At 36.3% G+C, this 22,553-nt stretch overlaps 1 protein-coding gene and 1 pseudogene across 1 annotated transcript; both read left to right on the top strand.

The window, feature by feature from the left end:
* The first annotated feature begins 10,375 nt into the window (after positions 1-10,375).
* LOC150075433 (splicing factor 3A subunit 2-like) lies at positions 10,376-17,723 on the top strand. Its single transcript, XM_090388486.1, is given in 3 exon segments — positions 10,376-10,529; positions 17,007-17,523; positions 17,525-17,723. Coding segments are annotated over 3 exon segments (870 nt in total).
* Positions 17,724-18,463: 740 nt separating this feature from the next.
* Positions 18,464-19,093, top strand: LOC150075432 (splicing factor 3A subunit 2 pseudogene; annotated as a pseudogene).
* The last annotated feature ends 3,460 nt before the right edge of the window (positions 19,094-22,553 follow it).

Genomic DNA, 22,553 nt, shown 5'->3' with positions numbered 1-22,553 from the left:
AATCAACCTTTAGTAATTGATAAAATCAGTATTAGCCTGGTTTCCCTAATTGCTGATATCTATTTAATTGTGTTGTAATTTGTAAAACTTAATTCCATCAACAAGGCCGGAAACTAGCAGAATTGAGCAGGTATTATTTGGAATTAGAGTTACAGTATTACAAGGAAAACCCTGAGAAAAGCCCACCCACTCGTAACCGGCATAGAAGAAGCCATATAGATGTACATACCACATAAGCCTAGGCTGGCATGCATAAGTACAGCGGCAGACTTCTGTTGTAAGGTCAGATAAGGGTCAAGAGAAACTATTATCCCTCATAAACATGCAAGAGCTACACCAGCTCCATGAGTATGGGAAGACACCAGAATGGGGAGGGAAGAGAAAAGTCATTCCCATATCAGCAGCAAATACTTTGAGCCCTCTCTGAGTGGTTTTGATATTGAGTAACAATCTCGCTTGCCCAAAAATGGTCAAAAGTAGCATATGTGACTACAAGGCCTCCTTGGTGGCCATAAAAAAAAAAAGTCATGACGTACCTATGGTTCGATGGTCGTGAAAAAGTTCGAAAGATGAGGCAATGGATTCCTTATCCATGACATGATATTCGGACCATCTGGGATTAGACTCTGGATTTTGAGTATCCAATGAGAGAGAGTAGTGGAAAGAACAAAACGGGGAACTGTTCCTGGTATAAAAGGAGAGGGTGGTAGAGGTAAGAGAGAATCGTGGTCCTTGGTAGTTGTGCGAGTACTAGTAAAAAGGTGTGCCAGTGCCAGTTATCATTGAGAGAGGCAAGAAGTTCAAGCTCGGAGAAGTAAAAGAGGGAGACTCCCAGATAGAGGAGCCAACTCAAGGGAAGCAAGGGAGAAGATAGAGAAAAGGGTAGGCCGAAATGTTTTATGATATGTGTATGAGAGGGATAGATTGTTCAAATGAAGTAGCAGAATGACCTAGCTATATTTTTTTATGATATGCATTTTGGTATGGGAAAACCAAACTGAGTAACACAGAATTTTGATAAATCTATGTGCCTAACATGCTAAAAAGGGAAAATGAGAAGGATGTTGATATTTAGCAATGGCGAAGGCCACCTATATAGACAGATAATGATATTGATGTAAGAATTATTCTCTACTATGATAATGCTGTGGCCCCTCTGTAAAAAGGGGTGAAACCCCAAGCAATCATTGTAATGCTAAATTGGTATAAGTGATATCTTAACAACTGTAATCTAAGAAGAAGAATAACATGGTAACGAGTGATATATGTGTACTTTCCTTAATAATGTCTTTTTGTATATATATATATATATATATATATACACAGTATATGCAATAAATGATGGTTATGTTGATTTTGCCTTATAGCTAAGCTTCAAACCACACCAGTAATCGCCAGAACTGATCAAGTTCATAACGATAATGGTTATTGCATAGGGACTGACTTAACCTTAAACTCCATTAAGTTCCTCCTTAATTACACAATGCAAAAAGTCCAAACTACGGTATGGGAGGGAGGCGAGCTACTCCTCTCTCGTGTTCAGGGTATACGAGACCTTGTCCTAATCAAAAACCACAAGGCAGACAGATAAGGCCAAACCTGCACTAATAAAAGAGGGAAATTAAGTACCCCCCCTTACAAAACATTTAACCCCGGGGGCTCACATCTGGTGAGTATGGGCTTGGCACACCCAGGGTCCTGAGCTGGATATCATCATTCTTCTCTTTCTTGGTGATTCCCTTCTTCTTTTGACTCTCTCTCTCTCAGGGTAACTCGGGAACTTTTTTTTTTTTCCTGGTGCAGCATAAGCCTCAGGCTTCCTTGCACCATATGGCTATTAATAATAATAATAATAATAATAATAATTACTGTATTTTTGCACTCGCTGTTTACAGTAAGGGTAAGAAAAATGTATGTGAGAACTATATGCAAACTTGTACACAAAATACGTAACAAATAAAATATACAAGCATTCACAAAACCATAAACTGAAGTAATACTTGTGAGAATGTATCAGATGGTTCGTGGGTTTTGTGAACATAACATTGAATTTTCATGCACAGAATGGCGGATAAAGCATCAAATAAATATGAATGTAACTTTAAACAGCATGTTATAGCAGGATGAGCTGTATTTGCATACATGCAGATCGTTGAACATCCTTTTCAAGACTAAATCTTGTCTTTGTGAGCAATTCTATATGGTTTCATCCCACTATTAACCATAACATTTACACAAGCGCATTTTGTGTAATGTTTTACACAAAGTTCTGCAACCTCTAAAATTACTTTCAATATGTCTTCACGCAGTACATAGTCTAGCTCAGTTACAGACACCTGGGAGAACAAATTTATCTTAATTATGATACTACCGTATCATAATTAGCATTTAAAAAGGGCACTACTTCATTCATCTCAAAATGTCCTACTCTTCCCAATGTTATGAAACAAACTGCAACTGGTCTGCTAGTGGGATAAGAGGCTTATAAGGCACATGCTGGTCTTCATTCGGTATCAAATCCAGCTACCTTTGTTTCAAATAACAGCAAGTGTGCAGCATGGCATGGATTCTACAACATATTTTAGCGAGTGTTATTCTAATTGTAACTATTATTCCAGAAAAATATCACATAACTGTTGAAGGAAGAGGACTTCATTGTCAGTTTACTTTCTCCAGCATATCCCGCACACTCTCAATAGGATTGAGATTAGGTGAATGTGGGGGCCAAGGAAGATGGTAGAAATCCACCTCGTGTTCTCTAAACCATTTGTAACAATGCCTTCATTTTTACCCCTTAGACTTGTCTTTAATAAGCAATCTTTGCTTTAAAACGCCCAATACTTTTTCCACGGCCTATATACGTAAAAAAAATTTCCCGCTTTTGGTACGTGCAGGCGAGGCTGCACCCGTGAAACAGTATCTTCCCCGTCAAGTGCCGCTGGCTAGCGGAGAGTGGTCATTTATTCGGCCAGAGCATACAAGCATCATGACGCACTGTTTACAAAAAACGGGAAGAAAAGATGTGACACTTTTGGAGAGAGAGAGAGAGGTCACCTCCGTAAGAGTCATACTTCTTGTGCAGGCTGAATCACGTATCTGCTGAATGTTTGGTATTGTGGAGACTTACCATCTAGAAGGGGAGAATTTTATATCATATGACCCTTCCCCCCGAAGCAACCCTAGACAAATATTCGAAGCTCTCCTTACTCCTTCATAAATATGTCTTTGGTTGAGCCAGGCCCTAAAGATGTCAGTTCCCAAACCTTTTTTCTACCCGACAAAATTAACACCTGCATATGAGAGGGAAAAGTAAAAAGGAGCAAACACACACATATATATATATATATACAGACAAAGAAGAGGAGTAGGAGAGGAGAGAGCTTTTCGTTGACAAGATCAGAAGAACAACTTTTGAACCCTTGATGATTCCAGAGATGGAGGAGGCTATGCCCAGACGCGCCATGGAAGTTTTTGGTAAGTTCTTCCATGTTTTAGCAGATAGAACTGACTAAAATGAGCCACAAGCGAATCATATTCCCTCTTTAATTATTATTCATGATGTACCCACCTTTCTTCTCCTAGAAGTAACTTTAAAAGATGTATGTTTAATGTGTTTTATCTTTAAGATCTATTACCAACGCGACTCTATAAATAATACCATGTTGTTTGCTATAATCTAACCCAACAACTACTTTTGCGTTGTTTATTAAACACTAAGACAGACGAATGTCCATGCCATTGTCCAAGTGAAAGGAACTGCTGTCGGTCTGGACTACACGAAGAGACACAGATTAATTTACCTAAAATCCCTCATAACATATCATAACAGTTTAGAAAAATATAGCAGTCGCATTAATTATACTATGGTGGATTTATTTTACCTTTATATGTAATGTCTTCATATGTGAAAATGTTATGTGTAATAAACCATGTTTGTTTGCTAATTTGCCTCATGACATTCTCTGGCTACACACGAAACACTGAATAAGAATTAATAAAGGATCTTCATTGCGGCCGCTACGGGCCACTGTTATTTAAATAGAGGGCCGGAGTGGAAAACACAGCACCTCCCGATGTTGCCAGTTTTATTCAGAGTAAAATTGAAGAACATGAGAGTTATGTCCTAATCTAAGCTAGTAGACGATCATAAGAAACCCGGACTCTGTGGAAAATTATTGTAGCGATGGAGCATGCCCGAAAGTCATATGGTTAGCAGTTAAAGTTTCCCAGCATGCACGCACTATAACGGAGAGACCCCCCCCCCCGCGGAACACATTCTCGGAAGATTCTAGCACAATGCATTGTTGCATTTTCATCCATAAAGTGGCCATCGGATAAATTCGTTTTCACAAAATAGTATAACATTGCAGGGTGCAGCAGATCTGATACAAAATTCATTTACTCATTAGATGACATTCGACTTCCACCAATATCAACAGACCCAGCCCATGGCAACAAACATTCCTCATACCATGATACCACCTCCAGATGCTTGGGTTCTCTTAACAAGGCAAACAGGATCTCGTTTTGTGAGGTTCTCACCACATTCTATGATTATCATCAGTGCAAAACAAAGTGTATTGCGATTCAATTCGACTACATGACTTTCTTCTGTTGTTATACTTTTCAATCACAACATTCTCGGCACCATTGCAAGCAGGTTTTTCTTTGAAAAAAAGGGGCTTGTGAATAGGCAAGCAACTGCCAACACCAATTTATTCAATTCCCTGCACATGATACAGGTTGAAATGTGGCAGGTTTTGGGCTTGGTTGAATTCAGATATTATTTGCTGCACACTGGATGTCCTATTTTTCTAGAAGATATTCTTCAAGAGCAAAGCTAATATCCTCAGAGCATGATAGCTTTGCTCTTGAAGAATCGTTTTTCTGACACATTTATACCTTCAAGATGTTGACGAACCACTTACTTCTCAGTCATTAAAAACCTTTGAGATTAATGCTTTTGAAAAACCAGCCATGTCTTTTGTTTCTTGAATCGTGGCTCCTGCAAAATGTGCACCCATGATAAGGCCAAGATTTATAAAATATAGAAATAGTAGTCCATATAAACTGAAAATCCAAAGTCTAATAGATCATGCATTTTTTTTCATTCTGGCTTGAAATTACGGCAGTCAAACAGCCTGTACAGGCTTTATACTCAAAGAGACAACACATCATTACCCCATTTCATAGTTTTCTTGCATCAATTTGTATTTCTTAAAGTTCGCATATTTTTGACCAATGTGCTGACTCTGCCCAGTGTCACGTGATCTCATGTACATATGGAAACATCTGGAAGCGTGTCAGTGTTTCCGTATGCCCAAGTTATGAACTTCGCTGTTAGAAATGTCACTTGAGCCGATCGGGGCGGAGTCAAGAGACCCCCCCCCCTCTAGAAACGGGGTCTCAGTTTCTTGTGTGGTCAGGGAAATGGTTTCTTCTATTGTCTACACAACAGTAACACAAGAAACCATTTCCATTCGATTGAATTCATTTAAAATTTTCTATTAATTTAAAATCATTTCTGGCTATATGATTTTTTTATCCATTCTTTTTCTGAATTAACTTGTAAAATTAAAGACTTATTCTCAATTTTTTTTATTAGGTTTTGTACTCCGAAAATTATGTTTGTACCCTCCCCCACTCCTCAATTATCTGATTGGCTTATTAGGACTCCCTAACCAAATTTCGAATTTCATGTTATTTCTGGCTATACAATTTTTAATTAATAGAAAATTAATGTGATTTATTTTATCCGTTTTTTTTTTCTGAATTAACTTATAAAATTAAAGACTTTAATTCTCAATTATTTTTTTATAAGGTTTTGTTCTCCGAAAATGATGTTTGTACCCTCTCCAGTCCTCAATTATCTGATTGGCTAATTAGAATTGCGTAATTTCGCGCTTAATTCCGGTTTTATGTAATTCTGTTCATTATTTCTTTGGTTCTGTGCTGTTTGGTTTTGCGTTGTTACTGCTGGGGATCGCCTCGTGCTGCTTAGGAATCGTCTTCTGTGAGTTATCTTCATATAATTGTATATTGTTTCTTTTTTTTTTTCCGGCAACCCCAATGATTTTTAATTGATAGAAAATTAATGCGATTTAATTTATTTTATCCGTTTTTTTCTGAATTAACTTATAAAATTAGACTAATTCTCAATTTTTTTATTACGTTTTGTTCACCGAAAGTGAATTTTCTACACTCCCCAGTCCTTAAAACGGATAAAATAAATCACATTAATTTTCTATTAATTAAAAATTGTATAGCCAGAAATAACATGAAATTCAAATTTTGTCGTTTTTTTTCTCAAATTTAAAAACTAATCAATTTTGTGCACTAACCAAGAGCCATTTCTTTGTTAATGCACGTGAAATTGCCCAGTTTTGTTATATTCCAAAAGCGGGGATTACGGCGCGGAAGCCCCCACCGAAAAGTTGAAAAATTAGCAATTTTGTCGATATTTTGTGCAGTAACAAAGAGCAATTTCTTTTTTAATGCACGTGGAATCGTCCAGTTTCCTTCGATCACAAAAGTGGGGGTTGTGGGACTTTTTTTTTTAATAAATAATCCCCTATTTACGTATTCGATTGTTTGTGACTTACTTTTTGGTTTCCCTTGGTTGAGACAGGTGACTGTTGTATTGGGTGATTTTTTTTCCTGCGAAATATTAGTTCGAAAATGTTGGATCGTTTAGAAAACATAATTCGAATGATAAGGTGCGTGATTTCTGTCCTTTTAGCATTTCTGTTGACGGGCATCAGCAATTTTTAGTGTTGCACGTGGTGTGAATTAATATGCTAATTACTTGTTTTTTCATGTTCGGGCAGAAAGGCAGGGGATCGGGATCCCCTAACCCCGTCTAGTAATGTACGGGCGAGAAGAATCAGGGGTTGCACGTGGTGCGAATTTTTTAAAAAAAAACAAAAAAAAAAAGAAAAGTTGTTTGGTTTTGAAAAAGGCTGAATAATACGTATATCTGTGGGCTTGCCCCCAGAAAAAGTAAAAAATCCCCTATTGCCTAAAAATAATAATCCCCTATTTAAATATCCCTAAAAATTACTGTTTTGTCTTTTTTTTTCCCTTTCAGCCAATGTCATTGTTAATGCTCGTAAAATATAGCTTGAAAACATGTATTTTTGTAACTTGAACATTTAAAATTATTGGATTTATCCTGTTTCAGCCGTCGTATTTGTTACTGTGCCACCCGCGTGTCACTTAGTACCGTTTGCCGGGGTAGAATAGCGGGAACGCAGTGAGTGGGCGGGGTCACAATCCATCAATTTGGTTTTTTTTAGAATGTTTACTTCAATTACTTTTTAATATAATTTAAATAGAATTTTTTTTTATAATAAGTTAAACTAAAATTATGAAAGTGAATATTTTAAGATATCAGAGTTCTTTTGTGCAGGTTATTGCAAATGTCATTAGATATTAATTAAAATGTTATAATTAATATATCAATAACTGATAATTTTGAATAATAATAATGCATATTGGATATTGACTGGGAAGTTGAATTCTCATTTGGTCCCTAAAACGAGCATTGTGTCTGAAGCACAAATAATGTGATGTATGTAAATCAATGGGCTGTGAATTGAGCTAGTACTTCATGTTTCTATGCTCTTGGCCAAATGTCAAAAATATATCCTTTATAAATGGGGGGGGGGGAATTATTAAAAGGGAAAAATAAATCTGAAAGTAACTGAATTGTAACACACAGATGATTAAGTATCCTCTAGATCCGTGGTGGCGAACCTATGACACGTGGGTCAGATACTGACCCACGAAGGCTTTGTAAGTAACCCACACGCACGCGTTTATTGTAATATTGGCCTACTTTTTTTCAAATCTCAGCTTCTCAACAGACGAAGAAAGGAGAGAATATTTTTTACAAAAGAAAAAACAGAATGATTCACAAACAAATGTTTTAAAAACTTTTGACTCCGAAAAATAATATTACAGCTGCTAGTTTTCAAGTAGCCCATTGCATTGCTCGCCATGGGAAACCTCTTTTAGAAGGAGAGTTTGTAAAACAAGCATTTTTAGAATGTAGTGCTACTCTGTTTTCAGATTTTAAAGAAAAAGACTTGATTATAAAGCGTATAAATGAGTTACCAATAAGTCGCAATACTATTAAAGATCGAGTAATAGAATTAGAAAGAAATATTTCTTCTCAAATACATAACGACTTAGTCTGTAGAAATGTTTTCCATTGCTTTAGATGAGAGTACTGATGTAAATGGTTATGCACAACTAGCAGTTTTTGCTCGATATAATGCAGGCAATATAATGAAAGAAGAGTTAATAAAACTAATAACATTGAAAGGAAGGTGTACCGGTCTTGATATTTTTAAATATTTTGATAATACATTTAAAAAAATGGAAATTGACCTACAAAAAATTGTTTCTGTAACAACAGATGGTGCTCCCAATATGGTGGGAAAAAACATTGGTTTTATTCAGCAGCTTAAGAAAAATATTAGACATTCTCTGATAGAATTTCATTGTATAATACACCAGCAAGTTCTATGTGCGAAGCAAGGTTTAAAAACATTTTCTAATGTAATGCCAGTTGTAATTAAAGTTATTAACTTTATAAACGCAAGAGGTCTTAATAAGCGAGAATTTGCACAATTATTAGAGGAAATTGAGTGCCAATATTCTGGGATTTTGACATACAACAATGTTCGATGGCTCAGTTGTGGCCAAGTTCTTAATCAGTTTGTCATTTTATTAGACGAAATAAAGCTCTTTCTGAATGAAAAAAACAATAGTTATGACGAATTTTCAAATATAGATTGGCTAAATGATTTAATGTTCTTATGTGATATCACTCAGCATTTCAATGAACTGAATAAAAACCTTCAGGGACATGGACAAATTGCATTAATGATGTTTGAAAATATCAAAATATTTATGAAAAAACTTGACATCTTTACTAAAGATTTGGAAATGAGCACCATGAAATATTTTCCTCAATTACAAAAACATTTTCAAAACACTAAAGATTTTGAAAATATTCTTGACATTCGAGAAAATGCAATTAAAAAATATTTAACCATTTTGCAAGAAATAAAACAAGCTTTCCATGAGAGATATAATCAATTTAAAAGTTTGGAAAATACATTTCGCTTTATTTTATGCCCACATAAAGCGGAGTACGATACAATACAGCTAAACGATTTTATGTGGCTAGGTATCACTAACTTAGAAATGGAATTAATTGAATTGCAAAGCAGCATAGTGTGGAAAAATAAATTTGAAAACTTGATTTTCGAAGTAGAAGGAAAAATTTCAGAAAGTAATGCAGATAGACCTCATGAAGAACCCACACTAAAAGTTAAATATTATATTAAGCGCATGCTATTCTTTGCCGAACAATTTTACATGTATGAGGAAACTGGCTAACACTCTTCTCACAATGTTCGGGTCCACATATTCATGTGAAAAATTGTTTTCCTCAATGAATTTTGTTAAATCTTCCAACAGGAATAAACTTGGAAATGAATTGACTGCAAAATGTATTAAAGTAATGAACACGAAGTATGTACCTAATATTAAGAAACTGTCTGAAAGTAAGCAACAACAAATTTCGCATTAAATATACTTTTATCAACTTTATTACACATACTGTATCTGTAATTATGTTAATTATTAATAAAGAATATTTCAAAATAAAAGCGTTTTCTTTTATTCCTTGCTCATTCAAATACTTTGTGCAGAGGCAATACTGGTGCCACCTGGTCATGATGTCACCTGGTGCGGTACAAGGTATCAAATCAAGCTTCAATATTTACTTTTTTTTTAGCTCTTCACTTGCAAAAGTTAAAGTTATAAATCAAAAAGGAAACAAAAACCTTTTTTGGATTATTTCAAAAGTGAGAACCAAAAAGTGTCAACTTTATCTCTTAACAAAATGTTTGATGTTTCCAAATAATTGGCACCCTTTTTACCCCCCCCCCTTCTAATTGAGGCCACTAACTTATGACTCATGGGCTAGTATTTAAAAAAAAGAAATAAAAATAATTGACCCACTCTTCAAAGAGGTTCGCCATCACTGCTCTAGATTGTTGTGCTCATAGCCAGAACTACTTTGGTCATACTTCATTCTTGGCTTGTCTGCCAACATAATGCTCATTAACTTATACTGGAGCCTATATCATTGTTTAGTTAGTTGTGTAATAAACAATAATGAATGATTTCAACAATGTGAGCTCAAAATCACATTAAGAAATTGATCCTTCTACCTTAATCATTTTAAACAAATTCTTACATCTTTAGACACACAAAATGGTGTTAACATTTCATTTTAAGTAATCTTATATCTTTCTTTTTTTTTCTCTCCAGCAAAATACAAGTTATATAAATATACGTCATGGACTTTCAACACCGCCCTGGAGGAAAAACTGGTACTGGTGGTGTGGCATCGTGGTCAGAGACAAACAGAGATCGCAGAGAAAGACTTCGACAGCTTGCTCTTGAAACAATTGATTTAAATAAGGATCCATACTTTATGAAAAATCATTTAGGTAATTTTATTTTTTTAATCTTAAGATGCTTATCTGTCTTGCATTAAAGATAGATATACAGTCGAGCTTCCCTATAACGAATTCAATAAATCCAGCAAAAAAATTTGTTATACAGAGAATACTTTTTTATTAGAAATTTTTAATTTAATTAGAAAATGAAAATGAATCTACATTTATTTTTAATGTATTTTATTTCAAAAACACTTATTTAAATTATGCTTACACAATTTTCGCCGGTAAGTATCACAAATTAAAAAAATCCGTAATTTTCGTTTGCGAAGTACAATTAAAAAATGTCTGATTCTCAAAGAAAACCTCACATTTGTTCAGGGCATTAGGAACATTTTTACAAAACTGTAGACCCATACGAAGTGTTAATCATTTCTTCACGAGTTGGCTTTTCTATGGGTTGTTCTAATGTGTCTTCAGCGTCATCGTTAATTTATTCGTGATCATGGTCGTGTCTAACACTGTTCAGCAGTATTTAGTCTTCATTTGGATGTTCTGTTGTAGTCAGATCTTCATCTACATCATCCAGTGTTATTTCATTTTCGGTGTTTCCGGACAATTCTAATGTCCAAAAGTTTTTCAGTTGTGAAAGGGGCAGTTCCTCTTGTTCATCCAGTTGATGTTCAACTTCTGCATTCAATGCAAATCCCGCTTTCGAAAAACAATTTTGAATAGTGTATTCAGTGACATAGTTTGTCCAAACTTTTGCCAGTTCAGAGATACAATCTCTAAGGTTAATTGTAACTTCCAAGTTTCTATTTTCTGATAATGCATTGACAATCTTCATTATTATTCTCTTTTGGTAATGAAATTTAAAATTTTTAATTATGCCTTGATCCATTGGCTGGAGTTTTGACGTCACGTTTTGGTGGTAAAAACAATAACTTCACACTTAAGTTTGGCAGGATGTGCTGGACAGTTGTCAGTTACCAACACAATTTTCCTTTTTTCTTTTGTTATACGATTGTCTAGTTTTAATATCCAGTCTTCAAAGATATCACTGGTCATCCATGCTTTTTTATTAAAGGTGTAGTCAACTTCCAAAGATTTTGTGCCTCTAAACATCTTGGGTTTTTTGATTTTCTGATGACTAAAAGTCTTAATTTTTCACTTCCTGTCATATTTGCTCCAACTAGCACAGTGATTCTTTCTTTGCTTTGTTTTCCGCCAAAATATTTATCATCTTTAAAAGCAAGTGTTCTATTCGGTAAACATTTAAAGAATAAACCCATTTCATCAGCATTAAAAACATCCTTAGGTTCATACTCTTCCAAAATCTTCTTTAAGGTATTGTTCCTCCAACTGTTGCAAACTTCTTCACTTTAACACTTTCTCCACAAATAACCTTTTCCACAATTCTGTGGCACTTAAATTTATCTAGCCACCCAGTGCTCACATTAAATTATGTATGTCCCAGGGACTGTGCAAATTTCAGAGCTTGTTGCTTAATTATTGGACCCGATATTGGTATATTCTTTTCACGTATCATTTGCACCCATTTTAGAACAGCTTTATCAACATCTTCGTATATACACAACTTAAATCGCTTCTTGTCTGCTCCTCCTTCAATTGCATTTAAAATTGATTCTTGATTTTTTTAAAATCATAGATAAGCTGCTTGTAGGTATGCCAAATTTCTCCGCAATATCTTTTTTCTTAAAACCCTGGTCAATATCGTGAAGAATCTTTACTTTATCATTAATACTTAAACATTTTCTCTTCGACATTGTTTCCACAAATGTAAAAATTACTGGACTGTGGCTCTTGCTGATAAATACACCGCAAACTTCGCTGCGCTGGCCATATAGTGAATTGTTAGTACAGGTACTGCCTACTCAATGACGTTTGCTTGCCAATTCAACAGTATCACATGACTTTTCCTATCAATCACTTTGAAGAAATATACGACTTTCATTCATATATACACGAAAGAAAATTTACAGTATGTTAATGTAAGCTGTATGTTACTTTTCAGAAAAAAAAAATACAAGAGCATATAGCCTATGTGATTGATGACAAATTGTTCTAAAAGAACTAAATTTAAAAAAATTTTCACAAAAACCAACTACTAGGATTCCAGTTAGATGAGAATGGACATATCATATAATGATTGACAGGAAGGTCATATGGTACGGTTGAGGTGAGAAGCAAATGTCACTCGGTAGGCGTTCATTACTAAAAATCGATTATAGCAGCATTCTATGTGTTGCCACCCCAGCACGCTAAAGGTTTACCGCAGCAAATTTAGTTTTCCCCTGTAAAGTGCAGCCATTATCAACCCATTGCAAGATGGAAGCCTCCTCAACAATTCATGCCGAGGGAAATGGACCATAATCTGCCAAGCTGGTCCAGTGCGGGTTGGCAGATCAACCGTATTCAGGGGCTTGAATCCTGGTCTACTCAAAGAGCGTGTGCTACTGCACTGCCGCCCCTGACCACTCGGCTACTTACAAATCTATCCTATTTATTGTAAAGTTTATGACCACTTTTAAGAAAACCCATTTGGTTTTATAACTGTAACAAAAATGAAACAGACATTCCTACGGGCGTCAATGGCCACAAGTATTCACTAAAAGAATGATTAATTCCAGATGCTAATGCATAATTTTGGAGGGAAGGAGATTGTATATTTTTAAAAATTCATTATAGAGAGAGATTAACACTTTGCTATATGGGGTTAATTTTACATGTAATTTCATTTCAAGGTGCAATGTTTTGCATAAAAATTCGTATTATAGAGAAGTTCCACTGAATATATATATATATATATATATAAACACACACATTGGTCAAAAAAATGCAAACCTTTAGGAAATACAAATTTATGCAAGATATCTGACATGGGGTAAGGATGTCTCTTTCAGTATAATTCCTGTACAGCTGTTTGACATTGCATGATCTGTTAGACTTTGGATTTTCAGTTTACTTGGACTACTATTTCTATATTTTACAAATCTTGGTTTATCATGGGTGGACATTTAGTAGGAGCCATGATTCAAAAACAAGTATTTCTGCTTTTTTTTTCATAATAAGTATCGTTTCATAAATAACTTGCTGACGACTATGAGTTACCTGCGTATCATTTGCTGATATATTCTGTACAAAAGCCAAGGCTACAAAGTAACCTTGGTTTTGTAGGGTATACTGACAGTTATCAGGTTTGGGATTATAATAAAAAATAAATGCAGTCAATTCTCAGATGTGCTATATAGCAGATTAATATTCACAAGGAGATACTGAATAGATATTTTACGCATTCTAAGATGTATACATTTTTGGTAAGTTCGACAGAAATCTGATATCACAGCAGAGGGATGTAGTTTTGTAATATTAATAATGATGTTGTGATCAAGGTAAATTGGCACAGTTCACATAAATTTTTTAAATGACATAATTTTGATATTACGTAGAGTTTCATTTGTTCTCCCAGGTGTCTGTAACTGAGCTAGACTATACACTGAATGAAGACATGTGAGAGTAATTCTACGGGTTGCAGAACTTTGTGTAAAACAATACACAAAATGCACTCATGTAAATGTTATGCCTAATATGATGTTACCAACAACAAATTCAAAATGGGAAGCATTCAAGGAACTAATCTTGGAAGCTACCAGGCTCTACATACCAACCAAGAAATATTGTTCAAGGTTGAGGCCTAAATGGTTGTCAGATGAACTAATGAGACATATGGCAGACAAGAAAAATGCATGGAATACATACAAATTAATGGGTGACATGGAAGCCTATGATAGATATAAGTTGGTCTGTAACCAAGTCCAAAGGAGTTCAGGCAGTCAAAGGCAGATTATGAGAAATCTTTGGCAAAGGATGCAAAGAAAAACAGAAATGAGCTCTTTACCTACTTAAACTCAAGAACAAAAGGGATGAATCAGATTGGTCCACTGGATATTGATGGTTCAACAGTTGAGGATCCTGCTCAGGTGGCTAACAATCTAAACGAGTATTTTGCATCTACATTTACACGTGAGCAGTTATTCAGGAAGGGGAATGTGGTTGGTGAAGTAAACATTGGCAGTGAGCTAGATGATTTTATAATAATTGAGAGGAAAGTGGAGGAGAAATTGTTGAGAATAAACATAAAAAAGGCACCTGGGGTGGATGGGATCTATCCAGTTATATTAAAGGAAGCAGCAAAGGAAGTAAGCAAACCCCTAGCCATAATAATGAGAAGTTCTTTGGACTCACAGGAGGTGCCCATAGACTGGAGATGTGCAAATGTAACCCCAATTCACAAAGGAGGATCAAAGGCTGACACAAGTAATTATAGACCTGTTAGTTTAACTTCTGTTCCAGGAAAATTAATGGAGGCACTGGTTAAAGAAGCACTGCAAGATCATCTAGATAAGAATTCAGTTCTAGCTCAGACACAGCATGGTTTTGTTAAGGGCAGGTCTTGCCTGACCAATTTGATTGGATACTGTGATGTAGTCACAAAAGAACTGGATGCATGGAATAACTTTGATATTATATATTTGGATCTTAGAAAGGCTTTTGATACTGTTGCACAGGGAAGACTGCTGCACAAATTGGAACAGTGTGGCATTGGAGGCAAACTGCTGCTATGGATAAAGGGATGGTTGAGTGGCAGAAGACAGAGTGTGGTAATCAATGGACACTGCTCAACATGGACTAATGTTATTAGTGGAGTTCCTCAGGGTTCAGTGCTGGATCCGTTGTTTTCTGTATTTATAAATGATATTGATGATGGTATATCAAGCTTAATGTCCAAGTTTGCAGACAATACAAAGGTTGGCAGGGTTGTTAAGGACACTACTGATGCTATGCTGCTGCAACAGGATCTGGAAAGGTTGAGCAGATGGACTGAGAGGTGGCAAATGAAGTTTAACATTGACAAATGTAAAGTACTACATATGGGAAACAGTAACCCCAGAGCAATGTACCAACTCTGCGGCACTACACTGACAGAGGTAGAGAATGAAAAGGACCTGTGGGTAATTGTGCAGGCAGATATGAAGTTCTCTGAGCAGTGCAGACGAGCTGCAAGAGTAGCTCATGGTGTCTTGTCAATGATATACAGAAATTTTTCTAGCAGGGATAGGGAGGTGATTATTCCCTTGTATAAGGCAATGGTCAGGCCACACCTTGAGTACTGTATACAGGTCTGGAGGCCTCATTTCAAGAAAGATGTAGAGCTGCTGGAACGAGTACAGAGAAGTGCAACAAGATTAGTGAATGGAACAAAGGGTTGCTCTTATGAGGAAAGGCTGTAATTTTGCAAATTACAGTCTGGAGACTAGGCACCAGCGAGGTGATCTGATAGAGGTGTATAAGGCTTTGAATGGTTTGAGCATGCTCAATGCTGATGGTATTCTTCCTCTTGCTCAGAATAATCACCTGAGAGGGCATAAATTGAAATTGAGGAAAGGCAGATGTCGGATAGATGTGAGGAAATTTGCCTTTAGCCAGCAGGTAGTTAGTTGGTGGAACAGACTTCCATCACTTGTTGTTGAAGTTGATAGCCTAAACAAATTTAAGGCTCAGCTGGACAGTTATTTCAAACAAACGGAGGGGTGAAATGGGAGTTTAGGCTGATGGTGAATAAGCTTGCTTTCTTGCATCATATGCCTCTATAAATGCTAATATTAGTTTGATGAAACCATATAGAATTGCTCACAAAGACAAGATTTAGCCTTGAAAAGGAAGTTCAAAGATCTGAATGTATGCAAATACAGCTCATCCTGCTATAACATGCTGTTTTACAAAGTGTTTAAAGTTATTCATATATATTTGATGCTTTATCTGCCATTATGTACATCAAAATTCAAAGTTATGTTCACGAAACCTACAAGTCATCTGTTACATTTTCAGTGTTACTTCAGTTTATGGTTTTATGAATGCTCGTATATTTTTATTTGTTAGATATTTTGTGTACAAATTTAAATACAGTTCTCACAAAAAATTTTGATAACCCTTACTATAAAGAGAGTGCAAAAATACAGTAATGTTTCAATAAAACAAAGCAAGAAATATTGATATTTGAAGGTTTGGTAAAAATTCTGGTATGGATGTGGACATCAAAAGAAGCTGTGCATTCAAAAGAAAATTTCTTGATCTGTTGAGCAGTTATATATTAAATATTTGGGAAAAAAATACTATGCATTCTCTAGAAAAACTGGTCCCGTATGAGAAGATCACTTCCTTTGACTGAAAAATTAGCCATCAAAAATGAGACACTATTACTCATACATTTTATTTCAATAAATTTTTATTTAATAACCTTTGAATTTTAATATGTTGTTTGCCATTCATAGGATAGGCTGAAGATAGGATAAGTATTGACAATTTATAGCCATTGTGAGACCTAACCTTTACTGTTATGTGAAAATATGTGTCATAATAGCATGCACATTTTTACTGTGCTGAAAGAATTTTTTCTTTTTTATTAGTATCATTTTGACTTGTTCATTTTTACCATTTTAATTTTAGGATCTTATGAATGCAAGCTGTGTCTGACTCTGCACAATAATGAAGGAAGTTATCTGTGCCATACACAAGGAAAAAAGCACCAGGCAAATTTGGCAAGAAGAGCTTCAAAGGAAGCAAAAGAATCTCCTGCCCAGCCAGCTCCAGCAAAACCACGAGTTGATATCAAAAAATTTGTAAAAATTGGAAGACCTGGTTACAGGGTGATCAAACAGAGAGACCAGGAAAATGGACAACAGTCTCTTTTATTTCAGATTGACTATCCTGAAATTAATAACATAATAACTCCAAGACACCGCTTCATGTCAGCTTATGAACAGAAGGTGGAACCTCGAGACAGAAGGTGGCAATATCTTTTATTTGCTGCTGAGCCTTATGAAACCATTGCATTTAAAGTGCCTAGCAGAGAACTTGATAAGTGTGATGGTAAATTTTGGTCAATGTGGAATGGAGAAACAAAGGAGTTTTTTCTCCAGTTCAGCTTTAAAGCAGATCCTAAAATAAAGCCATTGGTACCACCACCCTGCTAGTTTACCTCCGCCACCACTGTCTCCACATCCACAGGGACCACCACTGCCTCCACCTCCTTCTCTCCCTCCACCTGTTCCTCCATTATTGCCACCTCAATTACCTCGTCCTATAGGACCACCCCTTCCTCCACAGCCACCACCTGCCCATCCACCTCCCAGTTTTCTTCCTCGGCCACCTCCATTACCTTAAAGTGGTATTAGTTGTGTTTTTTAATTGTGTATTTATTACTAAAGTAATAAAATGTAAAATTATTGGTACGACTTAATTCTTTCATCAAACATGTCATATTTGCTGTTTATTAGAATAAAGAATTCTAAAGTCAGTAAGGTCAAATTTATTGGTTACATTCAAAAATATGGTGTATTTCAAGTTTTGTAAAAATTAAAACAGAGGTTTAGGCAAGGTTCTAAGTTGAATCCACTGTAAATAAACAACAGTAATCTGCCAATGATCTGTGTATGGATTATTCTTGTATGTTTTTTTTCCAAGCAAAGAAAAAATTGATGGAAGGTTTTAAAACAGCATGTTCTCTGCAAACAAATAAGCATTCAGCTGTGCTTACAGAAGTCTGTTTCATGTTCTTTACATGATACAGGATAATAGTTTCTCTTGACCCTTTTCTGACCTTACAACAGAAGTCTGCCGCTGTACTTGTGCATGCCACTCTAGGCTAATGTGGTATGTAAATCTGCATGGCTTCTATGCCGGATACGAGCGGGTGGGCTTTTCTCGGGGTTTTCCTTGTAATACTGTAACTCTAATTCCAGATAATACCAGCCATTACTCATACTTTTTATTTCAATAAATTTTTATTTTTATTTAATAACCTTTGAATTTTAATGTTTGCCATTCATAGGATAGGCTGAAAATAGGATAAGTATCGACAATTTATAGCCATTGTGAGACCTAACCTTTACTGTTATGTGAAAATGTGTGCCATAGCATGCGGAATGATTACATGTTGCAACTATAATTCCAAAGGAATTATAGTTGCAACATGTAAGCATTCAGTACTGAAAATTTTTTATTGGCATCATTTTGACTTGTTCATTTTAATTTTAGGATCTTATGAATGCAAGCTCAGTCTGACTGGTCACAATAATGAAGGAAGTTATCTGGCTCATACACAGGGTAAAAAGCACCAGGCAAATTTAAAAAGAAGAGCTGCAAAGGAAGGAAAAGAGTCTGCTGCCCAGCCAGCTCCAACAAAACCATGAGTGGACATAAAAAAATTTGTAAAAATTGGAAGACCTGGTTACAGAGTGACCAAGCAGAGACAAGAGATAAATGGACAACGGTCTCTTTTATTTCAAATTGACTATCCTCAAATTAATGACATAACTCCAAGATACCGCCTCATGTCTGCTTACAAATAAAAGGTGGAACTTCCAGGGAGAATGTGGCAATATGTTTTATTTGGTGCTGAGCCATATCAAACAATAGCATTTAAAGTGCCTAGAAGAGAACTTGATAAGAGTGATAATAAATTTTGGTCTATGTGGAATAGAGAAACAAAACCGTTTTTTCTCCAGTTTAGCTTTAAAGCAAATCTAAAATAAGGCCATTGGTGCCAAACACCCCCAGCTATAGTTTACCTCCATGTCCACAGGGACCAACCACCACCTCCACCTGTTCCTCCATTATTGCCACCTCAATTACCTTAGAGTGGTATTAGTTGTGTTTTTTTTTTATTGTACATATTATCACCGAAGTAATAAAATGTAAAAATATTGGTATCGCTTAATTCTTTCATCAAACATGTCAGATTTGCTGTTTATTAGAATAGAGAATTCTAAAATCAGTAAGGTCAAATTTATTGGCCTTACTGATTTAAAAATTACATTCAATAATATGGTGTATTTCAAGTTTTGTAAAACTAACAAAACTGAGAGGTTTAGGCAAGGTTTTAAGTTCTCCGGTAATCTGTATTGTATTGAATCTGCCAATACAAATTACCAATGATCTGTGTATGGATTATCCTTGTAAGCATTCAGCTGTGCTTACAGCAGTTCTGTTTCATGTTCTTTACAAATAAAAGAAGCTAAAAGGATAATTGATGCATATTCTTTCCCCCCCCCCACCCAATTGATAGAACTGTGCATTTTTATAAGTGGACAGCTGAGAGATCTGAAAGATCTCTCTTCTGCCCTTCCCATTTACACCAGTGTAGTATAATGCCTTTCAAGGAAGAAGTTACATTCTGCCATCTTGTCAGAAAATGGCAAGGATTTTATTTTGACTGAAATTACAGTACATGATAAGCACAAGAGATGCTATATGATTGATTTAAGCATTCCATTTAGCATGAAAATAAGTTGTAGGGTTTGAGGTGCATCAATGACTTCAATCATTGTGCTGTGTGTATTGTGTTAGTAAATTGTGTTTATAATTGATTTATTTGTTTGCTGAGATAAAAAAAAAAAGCCATGCAGCCTTTCCCTGAGACTGACTAACATAGCCACATTAGGAGAAAATTCCATAATTTCTTATAATTGATGGAATGTGAACCTCTGCCCTTTCCACATGCTGTGGAGAATGTGGTGTTTATGTGAACTGTTCTACCATGAGCATAATAAAATTGTGGTGGACCTGTTGACTGGCTCCCCACGCTCACCTAATTTATTGAGCCTTGATATCTTTCTGTGGTGGGGGGCCCTCAAATCTATTGTATATGAATCGCCTGTGGAGACGGAAATGGATCTCGTTTCGAGACTCGTCTGCACTGCTGCTACTGTCAAAGAAACTCCAGGTGAGTTCGACCATGTCTGCCAATCTGTGCTGCGTTGGTGTCATGCACGCATCAGGTCTCATGGTGAAACCTTCGAACATCTGTTGAAACATAAAATGCATCCATCTCTTACTCCATTGTTAATATCATGTCAAATAAATGTTTGCCACTAGTCTTGTGTCATTTGTGCCTCTGCTGCTACTTTCCCGTGACGTTTCCGGTTATGGGTTCCTATGAGATTCACATTCCTTTAGACGTTACCTACTTCTCCTAAATGTTTGTGCCAATATTTTTGAGACACCCTGTATATGGATTGTATAGGAGTTATTAAAAAGGTCACATTACAGAGGTTGAAACAAGATGCTCAAAATAGCATGTGATTGCTCCAACACCTAAATGGGCTCAACAGCAGTGAACTATTCTCAATATAAGGGTGTCTATATTCTGTTGGCAGTGAATCCCATTTTTCCACCAGTGGAGATCTTAGCTTACCAAGTGAGTGAGAGGTTGGCATGTAATGTGATGCCCAGAAGGTATCCCTTACATGTTCCATCAGATTCAATCTTGTGATAGCCTTAGCTGTGGCAGTCATTGGATATCTTCAGTTTCAGGATATTTCTCCACCTCTAGAGCCCTATGTGCAGGGGGTGCTGTGCATGAAAAGAAAATCTGGACCAACCGTACCCCTAAAAAGTTGCTGTTCTTGGTACCTCTGCACAGTTGCGGTACCCCAATTAAAAACATGGAGGGGTGAGGCCATTGCTCATTATTCTTTCCCACACCAGAACACTGCCTTCACTGTAAGTGCCCCTATCTCTGATGCTAGAGGGATGCACCCCATTCCTCAACTCCAGATGAGATAGCATCTAGAATCTGTAAGTGGAATTCATCAGAGAACAGAACTGTACTTCATTTGTCAGGGAATCCATATCACATGTTCACAGCGCCAATTTCGACAAGTTCTCTGGTGGTTTGGAGCTAATGAGATACAAATCACTGGCTTCCTTGCATAGAGTCCACTTGAATTGAGCCTTCTTAGCCAAATCCACTTGGGAATGTTTTTGCCTGATAGCTCAGCAACCTCAAGAGACTGAAAGAACATCATGGGGTTCCATCCTGCTGTTAGAGCCAGATAGCAGTCTGTTCTGGTTGATGTAGTCCTCAGGCAACCTCAACCAACTTCATGTAATGGTTCCCATCTCTTGAAACTGCTTCCATAGTACAGAGACAATACTGCGTGATACATTAAGCCAACAGCCTGTCATCTCAAAGAATATAAATGACAACTTGCCATCATCCCACTGAGCAAGCCAAAAAAACAGGAATGAAGTGGAGCGGTTGCAATCTGTTTTTATAGGTATGCATAATTTGCAACTCTGTAAGGTGGTAGATCGATTTCTATTGGATACTTCGAATTTGCATGCTGGGATGCCTATTTTATCAAGTATTCTCTTTTGGTGACATTGTTCACAATAAAATATTCACGAAAAACATTTTGTTCTGTTAATTTTGTTGAGCATTGTAGTAGGGCCACCTTTGGCCTGTAAGACAGCTTCAGTATTCCCGACAATACTTTCTACTAACTTTCATTTTGCCTATCTGGTGACCCAGTTCTTCCTGCAGAGCTTCAATGTAGTTGAACTTCAATCTCTGAGTCAACCAATTCAGCTTAAGGATCATTATCCACAAATTAGTCCTACATAACATGGAGCATCCATTGTCATTACTGATGGGGCTTGTTTCCAAAGTGCCCATAATGTCAAAAGTCATGGACTTCATGCTTTCAAGGTGCCACTACCACCACCAATGAAGAGAGTCCAAAACAGTACTGTACTCTCAGATGACCTCCCTCAAACTTTATGGTTGAGACGATGCACTCTGACACTAAGCATTCTCTGGGCAATCTCCACTCCTAAAGGAATCCATTGGAACCAATCATTGTGTGGCAAGATATGTAAGTCCATTGCAACTTTTGCCACTGGTTTCAAGTCCAAATGAATGTCAGGCTTTGGACAGCTGTCTTGCCATTGTAACCACAAACTATGCAACTCTTTATGGGTTGGTGATTACTGATGGATGGTTCTGTGGACTCTAAGAGGCCAAATGAACATCTGTCAGTAATTTGCTCAATGGTATTTTCTGAAGATGAATTGCAGGATACAAGCTATTCTTTTTTGTGGCTCATTGAACAGATTCCATGAGTTTGTGAGCCATCCTAAAACTTTTGTTGAGATATCACATCCATTGTTGAATAACATCTGCTGTGGTGTATGTTTTTAACAGAGTTTCAG

Source organism: Mastigoproctus giganteus, chromosome 14 (assembly GCF_048544385.1).
Source record: "Mastigoproctus giganteus isolate SK-2022 chromosome 14, ASM4854438v1, whole genome shotgun sequence".
Classification (NCBI taxonomy): Eukaryota; Metazoa; Arthropoda; class Arachnida; order Uropygi; family Thelyphonidae; genus Mastigoproctus; species Mastigoproctus giganteus.
This window is presented reverse-complemented; position numbering and strand designations above follow the sequence as displayed.